Genomic DNA, 22,052 nt, shown 5'->3' with positions numbered 1-22,052 from the left:
AACTTCTCATACTTGGGGATTTAAGATTAAGTGATGTAACCTTAAAATTTGTGAGGCGATCAGCAAACAAAGTAGCTCACTCCATAGCTGGACACTCTAGTTCATTAGCTGATGGTACCATAAGGAGAATGTTCACCCAGAACTTATTCATGTATTAGCAAATGATGTAAATTATCAATAATATCAAAAATTCAAAAATTGATAGGATGTATTTTTTGAATATTTTTTTATATATAAATTTTGAAGTAAAAATTGATTCCATCACTCAAATAACTAACCTATCATATTTAGTTTTATTATTATACTTTTAATAAATCATGAATATTTTATAATATAAATTATATAAGTAGATAAGTCATTATTTTAAAATTAGTCAAGCGACACTGAGTCATTTGTTAAATTTGAATAGTTTTTCTAAACGATTAAAATTCTGAATGAATGAATAATATGAATGATAAACAAAAATTGTTATTTGTTAATTTTTTTAGTCTGAATGAAAAAATTTTAGAATTTAATTTTCTTTTATTAGACAAATTCAATTTATTAATTATCGTACACAAATATTATTCAATAAAAATTATTTTATCTTGAATAAATTGTTGGTCACATATCACAATTGTTTTTAGCACATAATCTATTATACAATATAATATAACAATTCTTTTCATTTATTATATCAGTTTAATAATAGCTTATAGTTATATTTTTTGCTAATCATCAAACTTAAAATTTTATCTATAATTTTGTATAAAGTTATAAAAGAAGTATTATTATTGCATATGCGTAAAATATGATAATAATATATACAAATATAATATATCTTATTGTTGGAGTTACATAACAAATGTAAATATATTTATTTATTCTTGTTATTTTACAGCTGTAACTTTACAGCTCAGCATAGCATAGCATAACTTTGTAACAAACTTCCGGCGTAGCTCTAGTCTTAGTCTATATATAGCTTTGTACAGAACTCTATTCAATCAACGAATACAGTTAGTTTTTCCACATTTCTTGATTTCTCTGTGCAAGCATAACATGGTATCAGAGCGAATATTTACATTTGTTATGTAACTCCAACACTTATAACTAACAATATAACATGCTAAAATGGTATATTCAATTGAGATTTTAAATAATTTTTTTATTCATGAAACCTGATGATATTCAACTCAGATTCAAAAAAAAGGTGATATTCGATCAGGATTTTAAATTATGACATTTGATTGGGATTGTTTAAATTATGACATTTGATTGGGATTGTTTAAAATCCAAGGTATTCAAATACTGATGATGGACTTCATAAAATGATGATGATGGAGTTTGTGCGATTGTTGATTGTATTTTAAATTTTTTGAATTCTCAAAATAAATTTTGAAGCATTAACCTTAAATCTTAAAGAAACTATACTAACTCTGTAACATTATCATGTAACATTATCAAGAATCCGCATAAAAAATCAGATATAGTCATTAAAATTCAATTACTAAAAATATACCCTTCACTGATTATATTCAACTTGTATATATGACGAAACACAAGAATTTCGGTCGGGAGAAATAGAATTACTGTTAAACAGATACTGATTTATAAGCTTATTGTTTAAAAAGAATGAAGGTTCATTGTGAGAGATAAATTATCACCATGTGTAAAGATAGAATGATGTACTGAACCTGTGTAATTGACTAAGATTTACTACAACTTCTTTCGGTGTAAGAAACAACCAGGGGGCATTTAGATGGTAGATTAAAACTGGAATCGGGAAATATCCCAAGGGGTATACCAAGATATGGGGTCGAGGTTCCGATTCTCACTAACTGGGTTCCGATTTTCGCTAATTGGATTCCGAGTTGAGGTAACCGGGCTCGTTAACCTTGAACCAGACGTACCTTGGGTTTTATTACAAGATCTACAAAATAAAAAAACAACCAGCACACTCCAAGTAGACGTCCAGACTGCTGCCATTATCATGTCCTTGATTACACGCGAGAGATTTATGAATACGCTGAGGGTATCGATCTTTGTCTATTGCCACTAATGTTAACTTATGGCGGTGAATTCCGCCATTAAATATTTTGTCGCCAAGCTTCATATTATGCCATGCCCGAATGCAATTAGGATGGAAACATTGGTCGCAGTGGCGACACCAATACAACCAAGCTTCTGGATTGACTTGAAGCTCACAGATCTCGCAGTATTTAATGCCCTTGTAATATATTGGAGGATATAGCAGAGAGATTGTGTGCGAGTCAAAGCGGTGAGTAATGGATTTTGGATATAGCATCGCGCAATGCTGATGGATCTGGACGTCGATGCATGTTTCACATCTGTAGTCGAATCCATCCAGCACGGGTGCTAAGCATGCGGTGCAAATGTTTTGGTACATTTTGAATGAAGGATGATTAAAATGCTGGACCAAGGCGTGCTTGTGGCTATCGTGTTTGATCTTGTCTGGTAACAAGCAACAGATGATGTCAGTAAGTTTGGAACAGCTATTGCAACGATAGCCGAATCCATTGGTTGGTAGATGGCAGGAGTGGCAGAAGGCAATAGATAAATTACGTCCCAATTTAATTTCTAATTTGTCGAGGTTGAGAGAGTGGTCAGGGTCTGCTAGACATTTTCCCGCGGGGAACTTGATTGGCAAGTGATTGGCGCAGGAAATATGGAGGAAGTAGTTGCAGCGGATGCACTGATAGTATTTGTGTTGATTTAAGATGGGAGTAGTGCATCCGTTGCAAATTAAGATGTCGTCGTTCTCATCATCATCACTGTCAGCATCACCCTTGAAAGTAGATTTTTCCGAGAGAACCAATGGATGATGTTCATGACTCCAATGCTGAATTACTGGCTCCTCTGCTATTGGATTGGTTATGGTTGATGGATTTTTTAATTGGTGGTATGCCAGCAGATTCGCGACTAAAGAGTCGGTGCTAGGCAATGGAAATTGCAGCAGATCAGGATGTGGTTGTGCATAATCCTCCTCTTCCTCCTCTGCCTCGTGTTTAATCTCATTTTCGCCATATCTGAAAAAAATTACACATGCAGTCAGAAATGAGAAACCGACTTAGAATTCATAGACTTAGTTGAAACAAGGAGTTAGAGAGCGTACGCTAACAATGTTCTGGCACACGTTATGTGGACGAAATATCCAGAGTCTTCGCAGAAATAAGCCCACTTATCTTTCAAAACTTCATTCTTACAGATTTGGCAGTGTCTCGTGAAGCTTCTGTACATGTGAGGAACAGAATAGATCAGGTGGAGCGTGTCGTCCTGGTGAAACCGGAGCTTAATGGTGGCTGGTGAAGCAGCACAACTGCTGTGGATCCAGAATTGACACGGGAGGCATGAATAACAAAAGTCATTTTCTTTTGTTATTCCACAAGCATCACAGATTAACGAGAGCTGCCTCCTTAGTAACGTTAATCTGTGATGCTTGTGTCCTTCATGATGAATAGCCGGCTCCATTATAGCGCATCTTATGCACAAAGAAAACGTAAAAATATGTAGGTATGCATTGGTTGGAAGCAGAAACTCATAAGAACAAGCCTTACAAAAATAGTTCCACATTTGTTCATCTATCTGACGCGAGCAAAGCTTGCATGCTGTGAGGTGTGGAAGTGATCCTCTCGTCAATTTCACAATTTCTTGATTATACTCACGGCCAAGGACAAGCGAGTGCTGTGGGTGGTGAGGGTGCGTGATTTGTTTTGGTAATTCCGCGCAGCTTTTGTGGAGAAAGAAGAATAATGATAGCGAATTGTTAGGACAATCTTCTCTAAGGCATTTGTATATCGAAGAGGCTTCATTAATCTGCATTTCGCAAACACCACACTTGCCTTTCCCTACCATATAAGCATCAACTTCTGTAAGATTGAGTTCATGCTCATGGCTATCATGTTTCAGTGTCACCATTTTTTGAGTAAGGTGACTACTGAAGAAAAAACAAGTTTAGATGGGAAAAAAAAGGTTTAAAACAGATTAGAAAGGCGAAACAGGTTAAAACAAGCACGATTCATATGTCCTCCCAGATCTTTTACCGTGCTATATATAGCAATACCAAGCTTCCAGGGAGTAAAGACATTAAAGTTAATCAAGCTAATTTTGATTTGTTAAGTCTAGGAATAACCTTCATCACAAGTCTAGGATAGAGGAATCTGAGTTGCGGGCCTGGCCAAAAAGATAGATTAGTGTATTGATTAGCATCTAAACCAGATCTTACCAATGCTTATGAACAAGTGTTGAGAAAAGGCCCCAGATGCCACAAAATCCATAAGTAATGTCCAAAATAATAGAGTTATGAGAAATGACCCAAAATATCATTTATTAACGACAGAATAATCCAGTGTTTTGATTTTTGATAGAAAACGCTAGATCGTGTTGTGTTTAGGTCTGAAAAACACTACAAAACATAACACGGTGTGGCGTTACATGAAATAGCGTTTAGGTTTCAAAACGCTAGATCGTGTAGAGTTAGAAGGAAAAGAGGATCAACACCTCAACAAGTTGATGGTTAGCTTGTTTGCTAAAGATGTCTAAACACCTACTTTAAGATTGTAAGCAAAGTATCATGTATAATTAATAAGTAAAATCCTGCAACACATAAAAAATATTCGTCATATAAATTAGATTGAGCTTGATTCTGCTTTAGCAGATTATTTTATAATAAAGCAGAGCCAGAGGCCTCAGTGTAGACAAACGTATTCAGCAATCTCCTGCTTCAGCATTTCTTTAAGAATGTATCTCAATTCTTCCGTTATACTCCCACCGTCCCCTGAATTGTATACATTTAAGACGTTGTGTTTATAATTGTATCATAACTATAAACTGAATGGTGAAAATGCATTACAGCATAAAAGTCGAAGACAAAACAACATAAAATGCACTACAGCAGCGCAGTTAGTTCATCAGCCTGATAGTCTCGTCAAGTTCAAACCTTTTCCTTTGATCTGATCAGATTTGCTACACGCTCTAGCTAATCTGAGTATTAACTGAATCGTATATCTTTATCACGAAGTTACAACACGGTCACATACCTCAGCTAAAGCTCACACATCTAGTCCTGCTATTAAGCCACACTGCTAACACTTAGGATTTTAGATACGCTAATTAATTTACATAGTATTAGAGCTCAGGTTGAGGTTGCCCAAAGATCGACGTGAGTATCCACTCTTCGATCCAAAGTGGGGCTTCAAGTGAAGAGGAGCTTCAGTATCCTAGCAACTTGAGGTTTTAGGTATGCTCGATACCTAGTACTTTAATAATCAATTAAAGCCTTTAATTCTTTAATTGATTTGCAAACATACTCGCATTATCCTTGACTTGTTGCGATGATTATTCTGAGCTCCCTAGCCATAGCCAGCAATTAAATTTATGGCATGTTTGGAAACCTGGATTTCATTTAAAATTTTGGATTTGATCAAATAATCCTGACATTCAAATATCAATATAAACCCGAGAATTTAAAATGACAACTCAATTTTTGTCATTTGAAATCTATCAGTCATTTGAAATCCATCATTTCAAATGAAATGCACATTTCCAAACGCCCTCTTATAGTCTTTACTCCCCCAAGCAAGGTATCTTAGTAATATATATAAAATGAAAAATAAAGAGGATATGTAGAACAAACTTGTTGCAATCCATTTCTTTGTTAGTCAGTGCAATCCTCTCAAAAGGATGAACACGATGAAACACGAAAGCCATGAGCATGAATTGAAGTTGATAGAGGAGGTGGATATTAGTATGGCAGGGAAAGGTAAGTGTGGAATGTGTGATTTGCCTCTTGCTGGAGGCTTTGATCCCATCTACACTTGCCTTGAAGAGGATGGCCCTCTCCATTTCTTCCTTCACAAAAAGTGTGCAGAATTACCGACGCAAATCACACACCTTAACCACCCACAACATCCGCTCACCCTTGGCCGTCACTTCAATAACACTCTCCCAAACTATCCTGTTCCAGATGCCAACATTTGTGACCTCTGTTGGTGTGAAATTACTGAAACAATGTCGGTCTACTATTGTGAGGTTTGTCGTGATACATATCCAGTCGACATATTTTCTGCTAAATCTGTTACTTTATTCAGGTATGGCTTGTGCATAAAATGTGCTACAACAGAGCCGATGCTTGATCATCAAGCACATGAGCAGCACACATTAACCTTAGTGGCGACGACAATCAATTCAGGGTGTGATGCTTGTGGTTACATTTTTAGAGACATGTGTTATACTTGCCTTCCATGTCAATTTTGGATCCACAGTACTTGTGCTGCTTCACCATCCACCATTAAGCTCCGATTTCATCAGGAGGACACTCTAAACCTCATCTATTCCATTCCTCACATGTACCGCGTCTTCATACAACATTGCCACATCTGCAAAAGCAGAGTTGTGGAAGATAATTGGTCCTATTTTTGTGAAGATTCTGGGTACTTCGTCCACATATTATGTGCTGCTGCATTATTAGCGTATGAATCCTTCCTTCTTTTGTCAATTTCTTTCCGCTTTTCATAAATATATATTTCTCAAATTCTGTTTAAAAAAATAAAAACTGCTCCCCTATTTTTTAGTTCATATGTGTTTCATACTTCCTATTTCACATTGGCATAAATGCATTAAATACGACTAATACCTTAAGGTTTTAGATGAACTGGCTACATAATGTGTTTGGTTTGTTATTTGTCTTGTTCAGTCGCATGGACCGAGGGGAGTGTTGAATAATACTAGTTACTTGACACCTCTGTTCTAAAAGTCGGTGATTAATCACGATTAATCTCTGTTCCATAACTCACCGAACTGATTAAATATCTGATAAATCACCGATCAATCCGATTAATCCCCGAACAATTCAATTAATCTCCGATTAATCCTTATTCCGCGACTTCACCGATTAAGTCAGATTTTCGCTTTTTACAACACTGCTTGACACTTGGTATACATACATTATACTACCGCGTCTTTCCTATTCACTTTACTTTCTGACTGGATCAAGTATTTCAGATCAGAAGAAAATTTGGAAGCAAAATGTGAGGAGGAGAGTGTTGCAGAAACATACCTCCAACTTCCTCATTTTCCATTACATATGACCGACTCCTTGATCGCGATTCTGATGGGACAGCAACAGCACCAGTCAAGCAACCGGATAAAAGAAGATGATAAGGAGGAGGAGGAGGAGGATGATCTCGTGATAAATCACTGGAGTCATACGAAACATCCACTGATCCTTTTGGAAGAATTTAAGGGCAAGGGCAAAGATAAGAGTGATCATATTCATGACATGATAGTATGTAACGGATGCACTCTTCCCATCTCAAATCAAAATAAGTACTACGCCTGCCTCGGTTGCAACTTCTTTCTCCACATTTTCTGCGCCAATCACTTACCACGGACATTGCCAGCAGGAAAATGTTTAGTAAATCCGCAACACTCTCTTTCACTCACGTACTATATTTCTAAACTTTCGCGTTGCTGCCTCTGTGGAAATATCACCAATGGATTCATCTACTCCTGCTTTATCTGCGACACAAATTGTGATATTTTCTGTTGTTTGGCTCCCAAAAAGATCAAACATGATTATCACAGTCACCCCTTAATTCAGCATTATAATTCAATCAGTGATTACTCCGAGGCCTCAGCAAAAACATGCAACTTGTGCTTAGAATTCATAGTCTGCGGCTTTGATTACAGATGTGAGACTTGCAGTGGCATCCAAATCCACCAATGCTGTGCTTTCGTGATTCCACGAAGCATGACTCACCGATGGGACTCTCACACCATATCCTTGTTGTATCCTCCAATATATTTCAAGGGCACAAAATATTGCGAGATATGTGAGATACAAGTGAATCAAGAAACTTGGTTGTTTCGCTGTACTGGATGTGATCATTGTTTTCATCCCGAATGCATTATGCCTCCGTATAACATCAAGACGGGCATTATGGAAGATCGTCCAGATTTTCATCACCACAAATTAACTTTAGTGTACCAAAAGAACGATAGATACCCCGAGCGTTTTCATAAATTTTTCTCCTGCAGTCAAGGACATGGCCATGGCAACATTGCTAGCGGATTATACTTTCGGTGTTCACGTTGTAATTATTTCTTATGTGTATTTTGTGTCCCCGTGCCTGTTACCGGTGATCTTCTGATGCCTCTGGAAACATTCAGAGATTTGATCATTCTGGCCCTGCAACAAGCAAATCTTTTAGATTGATCTGTGGTACCCTTCATTCCATACCCCTCATTCAAATTTCCGATTCTCATTCTCATCTACTGTCCAACCGCCTCCTAAGAAGAGTCCTGTTGTGATACCATATTTAATTATCATCTTTTGTACAATGTTAAGGACTAATGAGAAGGGTTTGACATATCTAAGTAACTCATGTGCTAATCTTTGATAGTTGAAGGCTTGAAGCAAGCTTGTTACATTTATACAACTCAATATTTAGAACACGTTTTAAACATGTAAACAATTGAAGACATGGCCACTATAACCATTCTACATGGAGTTTTAGATATATCAAAGCTTGAATCTTACAAAATTTTCTTGAGACCAAAAAATCACAAGACAATCATATGTTTCCGCAAATTAAAATGGGGAAAGAGACAAAGCAGAGAGTAACTAATAGGTACTGGCCCAAATGTCACTGTTTAGTCTCAAAAGGTTTTCATTTGAAAAATGGCACAAAATGTTACTCTCTTTGTCTCTCTCATTTCTTTACACTTTTTTTTTGCATTGCTCGGCAGGCATATTAAAGCGCATATAAAACATAGTTTTGTTACTTATTTTTTTTAAAAAATTCTTTTTGGTACAATGAACCTTTTTTTTTTTTTTTGAAAAATAAACATTAAACCTTCGTTCAAAAGAAGAAAAGTTCAACATAATTTATCAAACTATATTTTATAAGAGCATTAAAATGTGTGTCGAGACTCGTCTCTTAATGTAAACAATTGAGAGGGACAATGGGAGTACTATTTAACAACAAAAAGCCTCTATTGTTGCTTCCTTAAAAAATGTCCAAAATTCAGTGTTGTAGAAAGCGGGAATCGGACTTAATCGGCGAAGTCACGGAACAAGGATTAATCGGAGATTAATTGAATTAATCGGATTGATCGGTGATTAATCGGAGATTTAATCAGTTCGGCGAGCTACGGAACATGGATTAATCGGTGATTAATCGTGATTAATCACCGACTTTTAGAACAGAACCAAAATATCACTTCAAACCACAATTTCGTGTTGTGTTTCGTCCTAAGCTATTATAATAAGGAATATGACAGAAAACACAACTCCAGCAAAGCAGTTCCTTAAACTCCAGCAGAGCAGTTTCTTCATTTTTAAGAATTGTGGAACCATTCTTCATACTTTTTCGAACAATAAAATATTCACTTTTCTCCTTTTTTTTCTCACCCTTTCCCTCATTTCTCTCTCCTACTTACAAGTTGGGAATGCTCTAGAAATGCTCCAAGACCCTGATCTGCCGCACAGCCCTGCTTTGTTTTAACCCTAAATAGGTAAATCAAATCCCAGATCTTAAAATCTGTTCATTCTCTCCCTCATTCTCTCTCCCTTTTACAATGCCAGAACCCACACTTTACTAATTGAGACTGACATGTTTTTGCTCAGCTTCACCGTCCCAAATCTTCCTTCATTAGTATAGTTCTCTTATTTGCGTTAACATCTGTTCAGGAGTCATTCAGTTTCCGCAGGTTGGTGTTGATTTATGTTTCGGGTTCTGCGTTTCAAAGTTGATGGCCTGAGATTCAGTTTGAGTAGTTTGGCTTAAGTTTGGCTTTTGGTTTCCAGTGGAAATGGCTAAAGATCTAAAAAAATTATGGATCTTGATTTGGGACGACAGTTAATTTGGGACGGTGGAAGTATAATTTAGTTCACAACCGGTATAAACTAAATATATCGATCTTTATTGTAATCACACCACAATAATTTCAAGACAATACAAAAATGTATGATCAGCAAGAACTTGAATGCCCTTTTCATATGCTTAATCTTCATTTTCTAGCTCTTTGAGAATAGCCTTCCAAAGAGCTATTAAACAAATTCTACACAACAGATAATTACAACGAGCACATTGTAAGAACATGCCCACAGGTTCACTCTCATGTCCTTGACTACAGGTGAGAGCTTTATGAATACGCTGAGGGTACACATCTTTGTCTATTGCCACTAATGTCAATTCATGTGCATGAACTCCACCAACAAGTACTTTACCTCGTAGCTTCACAATCTGCGATGGCCGAGTACACTTGGGATGAAAACATTGGTCGCACTGGCGACACAAATACAAAAAAGCTTCAGGGTTCACCTGCATCTCACAAATCTCGCAGTATTTAAGGCCCTTGTAGTAGATGGGAGGATAGATCAGTGTGATCGAGTGGGAGTCGAATCGGTGCCTAATGGTTTTTGAATATAACATTGCGCAGTGCTGGTGGATCTGCACATTGCTGCATGTCTGGCATCTGTAGTAGTAGCCGAATAATATGGCGTCTGAACATAAACTGCATGCAATGTTGAAGGCATATACATCAGAATTCAGATGCTTGACAAGGGCGTGTTTGTGAAAATCGTGTTTGATTTTTTCGGGTGACAAGCAGCAGAGGAGATCAGTAATTTCAGAACAAGTGTTGCAGGTATAGCGGAATCCGTTGGTTGCATAACGGCAAGATTGGCAGTAGGTGACAGATATAGGGCCTAAGAAACTCGAGTAAGAGAGGTTGAGTGAGTGATTAGGGTCTTGCTCACATTTTCCTGCAGGAAACTCGTGAGGCAAATATTTGGCGCAGAATGTGTGGAGGAAATAGTTGCAGAGGATGCAAGCATAGTATTTGTGTTCGTTAGAGATTGATGTAGTGCATGCATTGCATTGCAAAATCTCGTTATAAAAGTACCTCTCATCATAATCATCATCATCATCACTATCATCATCCTTGAATTTAACTTCGTTGTTGAGAATTAGTGGGTGGTCATGACTCCAATGCTTAATTAGAGGTTCTGTTGTTAGGTTGGTTTGGTTGAATGGCTTGCCTATGAGATTCGTGATTAAACAATCGGTGCTGGACAATGGAAATTGCAGAAGATTAGGATGTGTCTGTGCATGGTCCTCCTCCACCTCCTCAAATTTAATCGTTTCTTCTCCAGACCTGTAAGAAATTCATACAACCGGTAACCGCTGAGAAAATAAATTAGCACTTGTAATAGTAAAAATGATTTATGCGCAGAACTGGGTACATAATCTTTTACAAAATGACATGTGTTAAGTTTTGATTGGAATGAGCACACTGTAGTCACATAGATAACAGAGAGATCCTTAAAATATTAGACAAAACAGAGAGGGAGGGAGGGAGGGAGGGAGGGAGGGAGGGGGAGAGAGAGAGAGAGAGAGAGAGAGAGGGAGAGAGGGAGGGGGAGAGATAGAGATAGAGATAGAGAGAGAGAGAGAGAGAGAGAGAGAGAGAGAGAGTACGCTAAAAATGTTGTGGCACATTTCATGTGGACGAAATACCCAGAGTCTTCACAAAAATAAGCCCACTTATCTGTCCTAACTTCGTCTTTACAGATTTGGCAATGCTTGCTGAAGCCTCGGTACTTGTCAGGAATGGAATAAATGAGGTGCAGAGTGTCGTCTTGGTGAACTCGGAGCCTAATTGTGGGCGGTGAAGCAGCACAACTGCTATGAATCCAAAATTGACACGGGAGGCATGTATAACATACCTCACTAGTCTCCCAAATTCCACATGCACTGCAGATTACTGAGATTGGCCTCCGCAGTAAGGTCAAAGTGTGATTTGGATGTCCTTGATGATAAAGAACTGGTTCCATTTTAGCACAGCTTATGCACAAACCAAACTCATACCAAACTCTGCTTGTATAAGGTTTAAATGGTGAGGTATACGTTTGACAACAAACCTCACACATGTAAACCCACATTTGCTCATTTATATTGCGGAAACAAAGCCTACAAGCCCTGAGTTGTGGATAAGCCCCTTTTAAAAGCTGCCAAACTTCATGATTAAATCCACGGGCAAGAATAAGGGAGTGTTGTGGGTGGTGGGCGTGTTTGATTTGTTTCGGTAATTCTGCACAGGTTTTGTGGAGAAAGAAAAATATTGATAATGAATCATTGGGACAATCTTGTTTAAGGCATTTGTATATTGAAGAGGCTTCAGCAATAGGCATTCGGCAAACACCACACTTGCCTTTGCCTACCATATATGCATCCACCTCGGTCAGATCAAGTTCGTGGTCATGGCTATCGTGTTTCAGTGTCACCATTTTTAATAGTGAAGTGACTACTGAAGAAATGGGCTGAAACAAGTTCAAATGGGGCAAAAAAAAAAAAAAGAAGAGGATTAAAGCAGATTAGAATGGTGAAACAGAGTAAAACAAGCTTGATTAGTATGTAATCCCAGATCTTTCACCGTACTATATATAGCGATACCAAGCTTCCGGGGAGTAAAGACTTAAAAGTTAATGAAGCTAATTAATTTTGATTTGTTAAGTCCAGGAATAACCTTCATCACAAGTCTAGAATAGAGGAATCTGAGTTGCAGGCCCGGCCAAAAAGATCGATTAGTGTATTGATTAGCATCTAAACCAGATCTTACCAATGCTTATGCTCAAGTTGATGGTTAGCTTGTTTGTTAAGGATGTCTAAACACCTAGTTTATGATTGTAAGCAAAGTATCATGTATAATTAATAAGTAAACCCTGGCTATATAAATTAGATTGAGCTTGATTCTGCTTTAGCCAATTATTTTATGATAAAGCAGAGCCAGAGGCCTCAGTGTAGACAATTGTATTCAGCAATCTCCTGCTTCAGATTTCCTTATGAATGTTTCTCAATTATTCCATTATAACATCTTGAGACGTCATGTTTGTAATTGTTGTTGGCCGCGCAACATCCGTTAACTCCGCATTAGTATGATATTGGGTCTCATACTAATGGAGTTCTTTGGCTGCTTATATTCGAGATAAATCTTCTTTATCTTTCCGACGTGGGACTTGGGTTGAACCCACTCAACAATCTCCCCTCAATCCAAGAACCACCAATCTGGTGACTCTTATGCCGCCGCTACTCATCAGTTCCTCATCTTGCGGGACACGCCGTCCGACCACCTTTGTCAGAAAGATTTTCGACACAAGCCGTCCAAGACCTCCAATCGTAAAGAACCACCAATCTGGTGACTCTTATACTGCCGCTACTCATCAGTTCCTCATCTTGCGGGACACGCCGTCCGACGATCAACTTCTTAACCTGGCTCGGATACCACTTGTTGGGCCGCGCAACACCCGTTAACTCCGCATTAGTATGATATTGTCCGCTCTGGGCCGTGGCCAAGCCCGCACGGATTTGTTTTCAGGCTCCTCCCAAAAGGCCTCATACTAATGGAGTTCTTTGGCTGCTTATATTCAAGATAAATCTTCTTTATCTTTCCGATGTGGGATTTGGGTTGAACCCACTCAACAATTGTATCATAACTATAGACTGAATGGCGAAAATGCACTAACTTTATCCAGATTCTGGTACATATTTCATGTACCAGCAGACACGTCATATTGTCAGGGCTGATGCAAAAGGCCCCGGCGAGCTCTGATGCCTCATCAGAAGTGCTGGTGCATTTCAAATTTGATCGACAAAATTTTTAAGATTGCGTTTGGGAACATATATTTTATTTCGAATTTTGGATTTTGAATGAAAGGATTTGATCTGTCATTTAAGATTCTCAGCTTTATAATAGTATCCGAGTGCCTCTGGGTTTCGAATGAAATTCAAATCCAATTCAAGATATATTGTATGAATTTTGTATATATGAAATATATCACTAGCTCTGTCTTTAGATATAATTCATTCAAAGTTTGACTTTTCAACACTTGATCATATATATAATTATTATTTAAAAATTATTAAAAAATATATATAATTACTAATAATTCAAATTTTTTTATTATAAATAATAATTTTAATTATGCTACTGAAAAAATTTAGAAATGTTTCTCACGCAGCCAAGAGGAAGGACCAGTGTATATAGCCATCGTTATAAATGATTGACGTTTAAAGAGATTCGCGGATCGAATTTCGCGGTAATCCGATCTTTACGTCCCTTTTTTACATGCTCATCTTTTTCATTTGCTTTAATCGATTTAAAATATAAACTTAAATTGCTATTATTATTTTCTGAATTTCTTGGCGGGGATCGATGAGACAGTAAATATATGTGCGGTTTTCATTCAACAGTTTGAAGAAAATTCTGTAAGATTCAAGCTTTGATATGCTTAGAATGATTCATTATTTGTATATATTGGCTCTTTGTTTAATTGTTGCATGTTTAAATTTGTGTTCTTGATCGATGTTAAATTGTCCAAGAAGCTAAAGAACTTGTTTTGGATGTATAAGATCCTTGATTTCTTGAAGAATTGGACAAATCATAATTCTTACGAGTCGGGGTCTGGTCTGCGCACATCATACACTCCTGCAAACTCCTACCGTAAGCGGTGGATATGTTTGGTTGCTTGGTTGGTTATAAATATTGTTCTGATCATAGCTAGGGTTTGTTCATATTTATTGAATATAATTATATAATATATATTTCTGAATGCATAAGAATTTTAAGTATACGGGAGAGGGATGAGGAGGGTGAGAATTTGAAGCTGTGATGAGCTGGGGCTGGAAACTTGTTACTATATATGATTTTCAAATATATGTTAGGTGGTTTGAAAAATTTGTGCTTAGTGGTTCGATCTCCGTGAGCGGCATACATTTCTTGGGGCCACCTATGAGTGCTTATGCACTCGATTTACCTGGTGTTAGGTCCAGTAGGGTGGTCGATCCGCACCAGGGGTTTATTTCTTAAGGTGCCCGTCAAAAAAAAATAAAAAATTGTGTGTGCATAATGAACTGTTGACATTATATGGGAAGTGAATATGTAGTAATTGAATATTGCAGAATCATATGCTAGACCATCCTGGATCAGAAGGAACAACTTAAAGGCTCTCTGTTTGGAAATGATTGTTAGTTGTTGAAGCAGATTTCTAGTGGGGAAAAAGAAATGGATTCGGCTAGGGGTTGGCTTCACAAGTTTCAGCCAAGGGAGCGGATTAGGTCTTCTGCCAAGAATAAGAGATCTGGAGTGCCTGAGGATGATGAGAACAAAGAAGAAACGCCGCTAACAGAAGAAGAAGCCTCGGAGATAACAAAAAAGAGGGTTGCGGCTGCAAAGCAGTATATTGAGAATCATTACAAGGAGCAAATGAAGAATTTGCAGGATAGGAAGGAGCGGTAAGTCATTTGTGTAAGCAGTCTTATCAGACTGGATTATATACATTACCATTTTCATTTGTACAAGTCTAGTCATTTGCACAAGAACACTTACTGATCTGATATACCAGAGTCTAGGTACAATCTCCAAAGGCCCTATTTTTATCGAATTTTAGCATTTTTTTGTTGATTTACACCTCATTAACGGTACCAAATGTGATGCTTCTCTGAAGTTTTAAAATATTTTACCTCTCTTATAAGTTATTATTCCTGAGTAGTGTTACCAACCATGGTTCGGGAAATGTGTGTTTAGAGAGTTTGGGCTAGTCTTTGTGATGCCAATCTTTTCTTTACAGTTTTTTTTTTGGTGTAGAATATAAAGGCTATAGTGAATGCTTAGGCTATATACGAATCATGTGATTACTCACCCCCTAACTGTTCTTGTTAAGCAGAAGAAATTTACTAGAGCAAAAGTTGGCTGATGCTGATGTTTCAGAGGAAGACCAAAACAATCTACTGAAGTTTTTAGAGAAGAAGGAAACCGAATACATGCGGCTTCAGAGACACAAAATAGGAGCTGATGATTTTGAGTTTCTGACAATGATTGGGAAAGGAGCTTTTGGAGAGGTAAAAGTATTCTAAAACATGTGAACCTAGATTGTTACATTAATTTTTAAAAGGAAACCTGTTGTTTAGATCATATTAATTCTCTGTTTTTTAGGTTCGAATATGTAGGGAAAAGGAAACAGGTCATGTATATGCGATGAAAAAGCTTAAGAAATCAGAAATGCTTCGTAGAGGCCAGGTGCGTGTTCAATTATATAATCATCAGATGCTACTATGTACTCTTGCTTCTAGTTATAAATGTTGATAAATTCTACACTTGTAAAGGTTGAGCATGTTAAAGCTGAAAGGAATCTGCTTGCAGAGGTGGATAGCAATTGTATTGTGAAACTTTATTGTTCATTCCAAGATAGTGATTATCTATATCTCATTATGGAATATTTACCTGGAGGAGATATGATGACACTACTAATGAGAAAGGATATATTGACTGAAGAAGAGGCCAGGTTTTATGTTGGTGAAACAGTTTTGGCTATTGAATCTATCCACAAACATAACTATATCCATAGGTGTGTGATTTTTTAAACCTTTAATTGCATGTTTTGTGGAGTGAAACTATCAGACTTTCATAGATTCTGATATATGATGCTTACTTTTCCAGAGACATTAAGCCCGACAACTTGCTACTTGATAAAAATGGTCATCTGAGATTATCAGATTTCGGACTTTGTAAACCTTTAGATTGCAGTACCATAGAAGAGAAGGATTTATCATCAGGAGATAGCAATGACAAATCAAAAAGTGAAGTAAGGTCTCCACCTCCAACACGAACACAGAAGGAGCAACTACAACATTGGCAGAAAAATAGGCGGACTCTTGTAAGTTTTTTAATGATTTGTGACTCTACAGTCCTCTCTTTTTTTTCCCTGTCTTTCAGTAATTCTGCCAATTTATTGACAAGATTATCCTAGCAATGTCTTCCCCCATAGCAATATTCAGGAAAAAAACACATGTGGATTTGTATAGACCCTGTAGACTTAGAAAATGTCAATCCTGCTTCCAGAAAAAGTTCAGTTGCTTCCCTATTGTTTATAATTTTAAAAAGGATCTCAAATGACAAGGTTATTTTTACTTCTTTTGTGTAATTAATTTTGTGGATATCGCAGGCGTATTCAACTGTTGGTACACCAGATTATATTGCTCCCGAAGTTCTTCTAAAGAAAGGTTACTCGTTGGAATGCGATTGGTTAGTGAATATTTGATAACTATAAGAACTTGAATTTCTTTTGCATTAATATATATTTATTCATAAATTTCATCCCACTTTAAAGCTGATAGAGAAGTTCTTCCGATGGAATTTTGATGAATGTAGTAAAAGTTTTTAGGCTTAGGTTTTTCAAGTCTATCCCTCTTTAAACATGCATCTGCTACATATTGATCTGCAGGTGGTCACTCGGTGCTATTATGTTTGAAATGCTCATTGGTTATCCACCTTTCTATTCTGATGATCCAATGACAACATGTAGGAAGGTAGGCTATTTACTTTGGTCCTATATTTAAAGAAACACTAAAAAGTTCATCACTTATCAGATTAAATAAAATGTGATTTTGTTTTAATGCTCTTAGAAACATCGCCCTTGATCTTGCCTGAATTGTGGGGACAATTGTTTTATGATCAGATGTTCAAGAATTGGTAATAGTAATGAGTAATGTCATGCCAGATGATTTGTGAAAAATCTCTTTTAAAAAGGGAAATCTGAATATCTCCACTTCATGCTTTTTCTGTTTTTAATAGACATTATCGTTAAATAATGGTGACTAGTATGTTTACACTCATCACAGAAAATATTATTCGCAAGTAAGGAATTATGAAAATAACTGTGAAAATATATATAGGGTTTGAGTCTCGGTGGAGCCAAATGTGATTTTATAAAATATTCTGTGTTATGTTTCCTCAATCTTCCACAGATAGTGAACTGGAAAACACACCTGAAGTTTCCTGAAGAAGCACAATTGACTTTAGAAGCAAAAGACCTTATCAGCAAACTACTTTGTAATGTAAATCAAAGGCTGGGATCTAAAGGTGCAGATGAAATAAAGGTGTTGTATGGTGTGTCCTGTTCTACGTTCTTGCAATATTCTGGACGTGTTTCAGAAATAGAGTAGTTACCGCTTTCTAATATCATTACAGGCTCATCCTTGGTTTCAAGGTGTTGAATGGGAAAATTTATACGAAATGGAAGCTGCTTTCATTCCTGAGGTTAAAGATGAATTGGACACCCAAAACTTTGAAAAGTTTGACGAGGTTGTTATGTTTCTTCATTATCATTTAAAAAGCATAAACTGATATTTCTTTGCTATCAACTTGCTTATATTTTTCTTCCCTATATATTTCATGCAGGCTGAACATGAAGCTCATGCTAGCGGAAGATCTGGTCCATGGAGAAAGGTAAGCTTGATTTCTGTTTAAATAGGTTATAACTGTAAGCAATATATTACAGCTTTCTGCACTTACAATAGTACATTTGCCTCTGTCACATGGAGCAAACATTTTGCTCCAAATTAATTACATAACACCGGATTAATTTTTTCTTTTCTTTTTACAGATGCTTTCATCCAATGATGTCAACTTTGTTGGTTACACCTATAAAAATTTTGAGATCGTCAATGACTATCAAGTCCCTGGAATGGGTATTTTTCTCACTCTCTATACGTGTGTTTAAATATCTGAACTTTACCTTCCTGAATCTTTTGACAGATTGGTTTTTGTTTCATGCTTTTCTGCAGCTGAATTGAAGAAGAAAAACAACAAACCAAAAAGACCAAGTATCAAAACACTCTTTGGTAATGAGTGCATTTTATCCATCTAAAATATTAATTTTGTAGAATTTCTATCTGATGGCATTATCTGATATGAGTAGTGCTCGGGTCCTGAATTACTGATGTGATTGATGTGAATACATGGACCAGCCTAACTTGTTATTTATTTAACCGATTTGATAAAGATATGTGGCATTTGTGAAATTTTTGGGGAACCAATTTCGGACCCCTATCATTTTTCATATGATATATAGCTTATATATATATCTCTATACCTTAAAATCATAATTATGAGATGTGATTATAATATCACATTTTCATCAAGTTAATTTTTTTCCTACAGATGAAGAGTCTGAAACATCAGATACATCTGAAGAACCCAAGCCTCAAGGAGGAAGCTTTCTAAATCTTTTGCCTCCGGAATTAGAAGTTACTGAAAAGCAAAGTAGCAAAGATTCTGCATAACACTGCTGACTTATCCATAAGGTCTGACGAGTAGGGTATCAAATGCCTTCTATATTGAAGTGAAACTTAACTTTTCGAGTGCACTCTGCACACTACACCTTGCATGATGTGGGCTGCTGCTTTGTCGAGGAGGTTTGGAAGTAGTGTTTATTTCACATATATTCTCAAGATTGGTACTGCATAATTATGAAGCTGCTTATCAACTACAACCTCACCCTTCCTTTTCCTTTGTAAATTTTCTAAAAAATTTCCCCATCAATTTGTATAAATGTTTTCAGAACCCTAAAGCTTAGTTGAATGCCATTTTAGAGCTAACCCGACCAACTTAATTGCGAGCTATGTAACTTTTTCTTGAAGATAAAAATTTGTCCTTTAGGATCATTTTTTCTCATCAGAACTAGTTTAAGAGTTTGAATCCCCCATCGTTATTGGAGCAAAATACAAATTTGTGATGTTTAAAGAGTAATTGGCAGTTTACCCCTTGTATTTGGACCTTTTTTTTGATTTGGTCTCAAATTATGTTTTTGTCATATTACACCTTCATATTTTAAACTCATTTTCTTTAACACCCTTTTACCCAAATTATGTCCAAACTAACTATTATCGTTAGCTCAGTTAAGGTAAAACATTCAAGATTTATATTATCATGATCTAAACTTAAATAAATCTTTCATATTGTACCTTTTTCCATACTAAAAATAACAGTCAATTTGAACGAAATTTAGTCAAAAAAGTACAAAATGAAGCAAGTTCAAAAGATAAAGGTGCAACATGTAAAGAAATATAGTTTAAGACCAAATCAAAAATACGCCCAAAGTTGAGGATATAAGTGCTAATTACTCATGTTTAAACTACAAGCACATAAATGAGTATTATCACCATGTCTAAGGTTTTCTCTAGTTACCCTGCTGTCAGATCAGTCCTTTGCTTGTTTATCATGAGTCGCATTTGTTTGCCTATATCCGATGGTTAATCTTGTGTCGATGGTTGTAACTAATTAGTTGCAGCATATATAGAACTAGAAACAGAGAGATCACTCGATCTAGCATAAATGCAAAGGAAAAAAAAACGCACAAACATACTAATTATATATTATTGAGAACCAGTCCATCCAAATGGATCTTATGCTATATTTCAACACTCTTTTCAATTGAAATCCCATTTACCCGAATATCATAAGGTGTCAGAGGAAGAACCCAATAGATCTTATGCTATATTTCAACAATCACCTAGCTAACTGGAGGACGCGGGGTAATGAAAAGCTTGAAAAACCTGATAAACAAGAACCTTCTGGTGATATCACTTTCATTATCTTCTTCTTCAGGTCTTTCATGTTACAAAAATACATAGAATGCCGACTATCATATGTCATCCCACTATTTTCCCTAAAGCTATTTAGCAAGACATCGTCAGGGCCGCGTTTATACTTCAAAACCCAAGAATCATTAACCTCGTAATCACTCATGACATATATTTCAAGATCATCATTGTAGCAATTCCGACATAACAAGGCCAGTGATTCGTCTATGATCCCAATAGTACACGGATCAATCCAATCATTATCAATATCAATACACCAGATCCGCCTCAATACCCCATCTCTTACATTAAAAGAAACAATCTCACTGGACTCTGCAATCGATGAGAACATCCAGTGGAAACATCCGTTCAAGAACACAGAAGTCCCTCGTTCCCGGTCCCTGTAATCATTGAGAACTTCATAACAATTAAATCTGTGGCCAAGTTGAATCTGATCAGCAATTTCCCAAGCCTTCCTTCTCATCCTGTACACCGCAACATTTATCTGGTCCGGCTTATAATATTTAAAAAATCCAATACTTAATACTACATAATCATTTGTTTCGGGCACAAAATAAAATTCCATAGTCTGCTCATGCAAGTAGTCGTCGAAATCAGGCATGGGGATGAATCTACTTTGCTCAGTAAAAGGATTCCATAATAACAAAACATCGTCCTCATGCTGATTCTCTATCCGGACAACAAAACAAACCAAGCCATTGCAAGAACCAACGAGAGACAATGTACCAACATATGGAATTCGCGGGATTAAGGATACATAGGAGATCACATCTTTCGTGGTGCAATCAATTGATACTAGACCCCAAGTTTCATGATTAATCTGTAATAATAATGAATCTGAAGTACTTGCATGGATGTGTTCGAAATTAGGGTTTTCGATGAGGGTGCGAAAGGCTTTGCAAACACGTTTGCATGTCCACAAAGATGTTAAGGGCAGTCTCAGAAATATCTCAGATTGTAGTTCGACAGGGAGGCTCATGAAAGATGGAGTGTTTCTGCTTGTGCTCTTGTACCCGTTAGTCATTGGTTTGATAGCAGGTGCAGAGCTAGGGTTTGAAAAATCGATATCAATATATCTTATTCCAACAAAGGATGTATTTATAGGGGATGAAGAATTGGGTTTGTATTTGAACTTGGAATGAATCAACTATAATCCAAACCGGAATAAATATTGAATTGGGCTCAAGAGAGAAAGACTTGTGCTAACAATTGCCGGATTGCCAAAAGAGCCCTAGTTTGTGATTTTAAAAAAAAAAATTAGTTGATTATTAAAAAATAATTATTTCTATGTTATTTTATACTTATATATAATAAGTGTAAAGGAGATAATTTGGTCGCATGTTTGTTTGGTTCAAAAACTTATCATCCGTTGGATCGTATATTGGACAAATAAGCACAGTTAGATTTGAAAAAAATTAACTTATATCATATATGGCAACTGATATCTACTTCCATGTTTGTAATTTCTACTCTGAATCCAAAACAAATTATGTCTTTCACGTGTTTATAATTTTTCACGAGCTCGTTGCATAATCCTATGATAAGCCTATGTTCCATAATCGTTGTGATATTAATTCACGAGCTCGTAATCATCTTTGGCAATGGGGATAT

At 36.5% G+C, this 22,052-nt stretch overlaps 5 protein-coding genes across 5 annotated transcripts; 2 read left to right on the top strand and 3 right to left on the bottom strand.

Annotated features, from left to right (window-relative positions):
* Window positions 1-1,719: 1,719 nt before the first annotated feature.
* Window positions 1,720-4,092, bottom strand: LOC108212910 (uncharacterized). Its single transcript, XM_017384622.2, has 2 exons — window positions 3,113-4,092; window positions 1,720-3,026 (listed from the first exon to the last, which is right to left on the bottom strand). Exons 1-2 carry the CDS (start codon window positions 3,913-3,915, stop codon window positions 1,910-1,912), a joined length of 1,920 nt encoding a protein of 639 aa, XP_017240111.1. The 5' UTR covers window positions 3,916-4,092; the 3' UTR covers window positions 1,720-1,909.
* A 1,549-nt stretch (window positions 4,093-5,641) lies between these two features.
* LOC135151342 (uncharacterized) lies at window positions 5,642-8,428 on the top strand. Its single transcript, XM_064089648.1, has 2 exons — window positions 5,642-6,467; window positions 7,000-8,428. Exons 1-2 carry the CDS (start codon window positions 5,680-5,682, stop codon window positions 8,210-8,212), a joined length of 2,001 nt encoding a protein of 666 aa, XP_063945718.1. The 5' UTR covers window positions 5,642-5,679; the 3' UTR covers window positions 8,213-8,428.
* Window positions 8,429-9,644: 1,216 nt separating this feature from the next.
* Window positions 9,645-12,428, bottom strand: LOC108212911 (uncharacterized). Its single transcript, XM_064089646.1, has 2 exons — window positions 11,481-12,428; window positions 9,645-11,157 (listed from the first exon to the last, which is right to left on the bottom strand). Exons 1-2 carry the CDS (start codon window positions 12,287-12,289, stop codon window positions 10,002-10,004), a joined length of 1,965 nt encoding a protein of 654 aa, XP_063945716.1. The 5' UTR covers window positions 12,290-12,428; the 3' UTR covers window positions 9,645-10,001.
* Window positions 12,429-14,960: 2,532 nt separating this feature from the next.
* Window positions 14,961-19,501, top strand: LOC108213448 (uncharacterized). Its single transcript, XM_017385241.2, has 13 exons — window positions 14,961-15,293; window positions 15,725-15,899; window positions 15,994-16,077; window positions 16,164-16,405; window positions 16,498-16,714; window positions 17,003-17,082; window positions 17,282-17,366; window positions 17,805-17,936; window positions 18,028-18,141; window positions 18,238-18,285; window positions 18,443-18,527; window positions 18,624-18,680; window positions 19,000-19,501. The coding sequence occupies exons 1-13, from the start codon at window positions 15,064-15,066 to the stop codon at window positions 19,119-19,121; spliced, it is 1,671 nt and encodes a 556-aa protein (XP_017240730.2). The 5' UTR covers window positions 14,961-15,063; the 3' UTR covers window positions 19,122-19,501.
* Window positions 19,502-20,346: 845 nt separating this feature from the next.
* Window positions 20,347-21,465, bottom strand: LOC108212912 (F-box/kelch-repeat protein At3g23880). The gene has a single exon (XM_017384624.1). It carries the CDS (start codon window positions 21,463-21,465, stop codon window positions 20,347-20,349), a length of 1,119 nt encoding a protein of 372 aa, XP_017240113.1.
* Between the last annotated feature and the right edge of the window lie 587 nt (window positions 21,466-22,052).

The sequence above is a fragment of the Daucus carota genome, chromosome 3 (assembly GCF_001625215.2).
Source record: "Daucus carota subsp. sativus chromosome 3, DH1 v3.0, whole genome shotgun sequence".
NCBI lineage: Eukaryota > Viridiplantae > Streptophyta > Magnoliopsida > Apiales > Apiaceae > Daucus > Daucus carota.
The sequence above is the reverse complement of the archived record's forward strand: the minus strand, read 5'-3'. Positions and strand labels throughout refer to the sequence as shown.

Bases quoted from the DNA above. Each gene is read 5' to 3' on its own strand.
- LOC108212910 (XM_017384622.2), bottom strand. From the start codon at position 3,915: ATGGTGACACTGAAACATGATAGCCATGAGCATGAACTCAATCTTACA. The intron at 3,027-3,112 runs GTACGCTCTCTA...AATTTTTTTCAG, and splicing joins TGTGCCAGAACATTGTTAGC to ATATGGCGAAAATGAGATTA.
- LOC135151342 (XM_064089648.1), top strand. From the start codon at position 5,680: ATGAACACGATGAAACACGAAAGCCATGAGCATGAATTGAAGTTGATA. The intron at 6,468-6,999 runs GTATGAATCCTT...CAAGTATTTCAG, and splicing joins TGTGCTGCTGCATTATTAGC to ATCAGAAGAAAATTTGGAAG.
- LOC108212911 (XM_064089646.1), bottom strand. From the start codon at position 12,289: ATGGTGACACTGAAACACGATAGCCATGACCACGAACTTGATCTGACC. The intron at 11,158-11,480 runs GTACTCTCTCTC...AATTTCTTACAG, and splicing joins TGTGCCACAACATTTTTAGC to GTCTGGAGAAGAAACGATTA.
- LOC108213448 (XM_017385241.2), top strand. From the start codon at position 15,064: ATGGATTCGGCTAGGGGTTGGCTTCACAAGTTTCAGCCAAGGGAGCGG. The intron at 16,715-17,002 runs GTAAGTTTTTTA...TGGATATCGCAG, and splicing joins AGAAAAATAGGCGGACTCTT to GCGTATTCAACTGTTGGTAC. The intron at 18,142-18,237 runs GTTGTTATGTTT...TATTTCATGCAG, and splicing joins ACTTTGAAAAGTTTGACGAG to GCTGAACATGAAGCTCATGC.
- LOC108212912 (XM_017384624.1), bottom strand. From the start codon at position 21,465: ATGACTAACGGGTACAAGAGCACAAGCAGAAACACTCCATCTTTCATG.